The sequence below is a fragment of the Anabrus simplex genome, chromosome 4 (genome assembly GCF_040414725.1).
Source record: "Anabrus simplex isolate iqAnaSimp1 chromosome 4, ASM4041472v1, whole genome shotgun sequence".
Classification (NCBI taxonomy): domain Eukaryota; kingdom Metazoa; phylum Arthropoda; class Insecta; order Orthoptera; family Tettigoniidae; genus Anabrus; species Anabrus simplex.
In genome coordinates, this window is record NC_090268.1 from 35060113 (window position 1) to 35066112 (window position 6000).

Consider the following 6000-nt stretch of genomic DNA (forward strand, 5'->3'; position numbering starts at 1 on the left):
TAACCTCTGTTGACGTTGAGCGTACTTTCTCAGCCTACAAGGTAGTGTTGTCAGACAAGCGGTGTAGTTTCACAACAGAAAATCTAGAGAAAGTGCTAGCGATTTACTGTGCATCAAATTATGGGCAGTAACGTGCTTATAATTCAATGTTTTAATTATTTAGAGATAAAAACTCAAAAATGTGGTGAACCATTGTGAATGTGAAATATTGTATTAAATGTTATTGCCTTATTACTGATAAGTGCTTATTAAAATACGTAAAATTGAACCTGCCTAAAACATATTTTTAGAACCTTTTTTACATATTTGAGTCTATTTTAGGCACAAAAAAACAAATTTTAGCGCCTAAAAATCCAAGGTCTAGTCATAACACTTTAATGTAGGCCTATTTTAATATATTAATATGAGAAGTATAAAAGTATAAATAAGTCATGATAAATTTTTCTGTAAAGAAAAACAAAGTTTTCCTGATCGGGGATAGCTGTAGGGCTACAACAGGGGAAATTCAAAATTAATAATATATAAGCTCATTTTATCCTAAGATAAATAGTGCAAAAATTATTATCTATTTGACGTTACCGTACGGTACCCCTTGTTCTAGGGCAGCTATTCCTTGTGGATTCTCTCTCTCTCTTTTGATTATTAAGAAAAATGATGGTATAGGCTAATACAGTAGTTAGGAAATCTCAGTTGCTTTGTATAGACACGTGAGTCGCAATTATAACACCACAGTGTATTTTAATATAATGATTGTTATTAATAATAAATGGGCACAGTGTTTTATCTTATTTCAAAGAGCAGAGGAAACTTGTTATATTGTTTTAATGATAGCGCAAGCAACTAAAATCACACTCGCCCACAGGCTCCACTATATCAACTTCGTCTTGGCCAGGACAGGAATTCCCATCCTGCCCAGGATTGAAACAACCTGCTTGATCTAAAGCAGTCCTACCCACGCTGACAGACAAATTTTGCTTTACATTGCACCGACATAGATAGGTCTCATGGTGACAATGGGATAAGAAAAGGCTAGGGGGTGGGAAGGAAGCGGCCGTGGCCTTAATTAAGGTGTGAAAATAGGAAACCACAGAAAAACCATATTCACAGCTGCCGACAGTGGGGTTCGAACCCACTATCTCCAGGGTGCAAGTTCACAACTGCGCGCCCCTAACCGCACGGTCAACTCGCCCAGTACCCCCCACTCTTTTCCCGCCTGGCCGGTCAAGCAGTACAGATGGTAAAAATGAACATGCCTGATTGGAACAGATGGTGCTGCTTTTCTGCCTGATGCACAAAATGGATTAATTCATAATTACAGTAGACAAAAGGTCAAAAATATTATTTCTGTTAACTTTATAGCACAGACAATTAAGTATATTAAGTTCTGTAAAAAATGTGGACTTTGTTGATGAACTTGATTCATCATTGAAGTCGCTCTACAAATACTGCCAGCAGTCTCGCCCAAGAGTACGAGAATTGAAAACGGTTGCTGAAAGCTTTGAGATATGGGTTTGGAAATTTCTGTATTTGCACAGTGTAAGATGGGTTCCCAGCAAGGTTGGTTACGATTCAGCTCTAGTGACTGTTTGGGAATGTGTCATTGTCTACTTGGAAAATGTAATTACGAGTAAACATAAATCAGCTGCAGTGGGAAAGTTCTACTGAGAAAACTCACTGATTTTAAGTATGTTCACACTTCTCTGGAATTTTTAGAAATCCTGAAGAATTTGTCCCTTCTATTTTAGAGGGAGCAGCTATTTCTCAGCACTATTAAACTAAATAATAAAAGTACACCACCATCACTTGAATTTCTCAAAATTATTCCTGGCCTACATGAAACACTTTTGGCATTTTCCAAGAGATACAACTGAAGGGAGTTGGGCCAGTTGCTAGTACTGGTGTTGATTTACAGAAAGAAAAACTGATTAACTTAGCTGAAAGAAAGATTTTTATTTCAACCAACTGTAGAGAAGTGCAAAACCATACCTGATACTTTTGCATAGCCAACTGGAACTGATAGGAAAAGTATGGTGCTGGCAAAACGTTTCAGGGAAACACTTGTATAATATGAGAACGGTGGGAACTACTGGTAGGCCTACATACAATGCACACACACTGAGTGGTATAAGTTCGAAGTTCTTGGAAGAGGAAAAAAAATTGTTCGAACTGTTGGAGCTGCCAAGCAGTGACACACTCTCTACAGCATCATGTGAGCAAAGATTTAATCAGATGAACCTTATAAAGGACATACCATCATTACAAACCAACATTTTGTGTGATCTGATGTGTAATATGAATGGTCCTGACCCGGGAAGCTGGAAACGGGAAATGAAGATGATGATGATGATGATGATGATGATGATGAATGGTCTTGCAGTAAAAGAGTTTAATCCTGCAAAGGCTGTGGACCAGTAGTTTCAGTAGCACATCCACAGTGAAAAACAACCAAGCAAGAATTAATCATTATTCTGTAAGATAGTAATAATAATGTTATTGTTGTATGTACCACTAGCCAGCCCCGCGGTGTAGAGGTAGCGTGCCTGCCTCTTACCCAGAAGCCCCGAGTTTGATTCCCAGCCAGGTCAGGGATTTTTACCAGGATCTAAGGACTGGTTCAAGGTTGGAGTTCGGTTTTTTACGTCCCACTAACAACTTTTACAATTTTCAGAGACACCGACGTGACAGAATTTTCCCCGCAAGAATTCTTTTCCATGCCAGTAAATCTATCGATATGGGGCTTAAAAGACTGTTAAATCTTAAGTTCATTATCTTTTCAATTTTGTGAAATAAAGCTAATAGGGCCTAGTCCTACTTTATTTCTATAATTTTATATTTCTGGATGGCTTAAATATTTAGTTAAGAAAAAGCAATACTGTGGTCAACGCTAAATAGCGCAACTTGATTATTTACAAGTATTATCAGGTTGGTGGGATTATTGCTGCTCCTAAACTTCTGGGCTGGCTCCTCAGTTCAGAGAAAATTTCTGCACCCGCTTTATTTTACAGTTATACGTAGGTAAAGCCATTACTCTGACCAAGCATAATTTCCAAATAAGGCTGCCACTGTGAAGCATATTCATGAGCTTTATCGCTATTGATCTATCCAAGGCTTTTGAAATGGTAGAACTATGGTGCCTACATTATATTTGTTCTGTTGGGAAGGATCTAAGCTACAGGTCTCGCACTACTGCCATCACACAGCAAAATGCATGCAAGTGGCAAAAATAATAATAATGTTCTTGGCTTTATGTCCCACTAACTACTTTTACGGTTTTCGGAGACGCCGAGGTGGCGGAAATTAGTCCCGCAGTTCTTTTTACATGCCAATAAATCTACAGACACGAGGCTGATGTATTTCAAAACCTTCAAATACCACCGGACTGAGCCAGGATCGAACCTGCCAAGTTGGGGTCAGAAGGTCAGAGCCTCAATCGTCTGAGTAGCCCGGCATGTGCAAGTCCTCGTTATTGGCCAAATCAATGAATAATGAATTTTGATGACTGCACTGTACTCGAAATAAACTTTCAATGCATTAGGTTTGTACACGTTGTTCGGGATGATGTGAGTTCGGATCCCAATGGTGTCCGGTTGGCCATTTTTGTTCTGTACTTAACATCTCTTTATATATGTACCGTACTAAAAGACTAAGAATACAAGTGATAGGGAATCTGCTACCTGGGCAACAGCCGTATCTGCAGATCAGAAGTGACCGAATGTACCAGATATTTCGCGTCATACGAGATTCACGAGATAGTCAGCAGCCTGATAAAACAAATTCACTAACCTTGCAATAGAACAAACCATGTATGCTATAGGCCTATGCCAGTATTCGACTTTAAGAAAACTACAGTAAATAATCCATGACAACCCTAACCTATAAAGTAATGCAACCTAGACATTCTATCCTCGTGTGCATTTCAGTTATATTACCTCATTTTTTACTCTGCTAACTAGGCTCTTTCGAATGAAAAGATAGCAATGCATTACGACCAATACTACACAATATAACAAATAGATATTAACGTCTCAAAATCAAATTATCAGAGAGACGTGCCCATGAAACTCACCCAAGACGAGAAAAACCTCCATTTCACCACACACTGCCAATGATTAATAACTGTTCATTCATGAAACCCCGTCCTAACTGAATTAGGGCTATATCCTGAAATAGGTTAGGTGATGTTAGGGTGGGGAAAATAGCAACAAAATACATAGCACATAAATCACAGTAATTTTAGTATAATATTTACATTTCCCTTCGCTGGTCCTTTCGCCGCTAGCTTAGCCCAGGTTCTGAAATCAGTGCAGGCACGACATGGTTTTCCATCAGAAGTTCCGTACTCAAACCCAGCCCCTCCATGCGCTGCCATATTTCACATGGAAGTGGACGTATGATGAAATACACATTGTCCGATAGTAATCCATATAAACAGCCAATGACGTTAGACGAAGTCACAAAAACATAACAAGAAAATTACTATACTACATCACAAAACAGTGCTTAAAAATAGCCCTACATGAGAACTTCGCAAACGAGAGCAACTTCATCATTGTGTAATTTCTTTGAACCAATTCTGAGCAATAAACATCTGATGGAATAAATGCTTGGTATCGAAATTCGCATTATCACAATAGTGCAAATCACTAACTGATGAAATTCTTAAGCAACGAAATATTTGCTCTACCTATTAGAGAAAGCCAAACATGCATGCAGCAGTGATACCCTTAAAGAATAACTGTATTTATGTGTGATTTCTTGTTCCTCCCGACTCTCTGTAAGTTCTTGCGCCAGTATTATGTAAGTCGGAAAATGTCACCACTTGCACTGAGATTGACAATCTGTGCACACTCAATACGATGAGAGAGATCAAATTAAATTCTTGAACATGACAACATTTACTTTACGGAGTGTCGGATGAATCCTCTGTTAGAACAAAAGGAATACAGTCTACTGACCTATACACGGCCGACTTGATGCGTCGCTTACGGAGCGCAGCGAGGAATCCAGTCGGCCGTGGACCTATATAGCTTCGTAGTATTTACTAACCAACAGAGTGCGTATAATTTATTGCTAGTGCTGACATCTTGCGGGTATCGTGAGTTTATACATGTATACATGTGTTGTTGGTGCGGGCTATTTTAAACGCTGTAAGAGGACCGATTGTGTCTAAATCTTCTCTTTTTAAAGTTTATTGTGTGTGATTTATTTTTGAAACATATTGGCTGCGAAATTTCGTGTTCAGTCTTCGTGTTCGCTGTTCATTTAATCGCGACGGGAACATTTCGTGCACAAATTTGCCACAGAACTTGACGCGCTGCATCGTAAGTAGACTTATTTTATTCTTGCTTCCTTTCTTATTTTTGCCTTATTTCGATCTCCATCTATGACTGCTAAAAATGCCTCAAAAGTTCATTACCGTTGAACAAAGACCTTGCTATATAATAATATAATAATTTCTAGACGTTGAAGTATTTCTCTGATGTTATAGCATGCAGTATCAATATATCGAAGTCAGGTGTCATGCAATCTCGCGAATTCGAAGTTCTTATTATTTCCGTCATTTATTTATTTAGTCTGATCCAGGACACCCTAGATTTGCCATAAGACACAGAATAATACACAATAACAATTTTGAGGGAAGATAAAAAGATTAATGTTTAAAAAAGTGATAGGTTACAATTAACCATGTTAAATGGCATGAACTCCATATAAATAGTGACGAAGAATCGAAACGGAGTATTTGATGAGTGAGACGACTATCTCATCTTGTAGGCTTCTCACTAGTTTATATTTTGGTCGCCATGTGACGAAAGATTTGGGAATTGTTTCCTCGCGCCAAAGAAAAGTCCAGTCACCGTAATTGTTTAAAGGTTATACGACTCAAGAAAGAAAGGGATGGTTGGATTATAGATATCCTTTTTCTCATTGTCTACGTCAGTCGGCTGAGAGGCTGAAGATTCAAAGCGTACCGTAGGATCAATAATTTCTGCTTCGTTCCTC

General features: G+C 38.5%; 1 protein-coding gene across 2 annotated transcripts in view; it reads right to left on the bottom strand.

The window, feature by feature from the left end:
• Alr (Evr1_Alr domain-containing protein Alr) overlaps nt 1–4630 on the bottom strand; it is a 156501-nt gene extending 151871 nt beyond the window's left edge. Inside the window, exon 1 of one of the 2 annotated variants that reach the window (XR_010859771.2) lies at nt 4250–4630. Coding sequence is in view for 1 of the 2 variants with exons in the window: in XM_067145038.2 (XP_067001139.1) it covers nt 4250–4369 (120 nt within the window). In the remaining variant the exon portion in view is untranslated. The remainder of the gene's footprint in view (nt 1–4249) is intronic. The other variant, XM_067145038.2, reaches the window with a different exon arrangement.
• Nucleotides 4631–6000: the final 1370 nt, after the last annotated feature.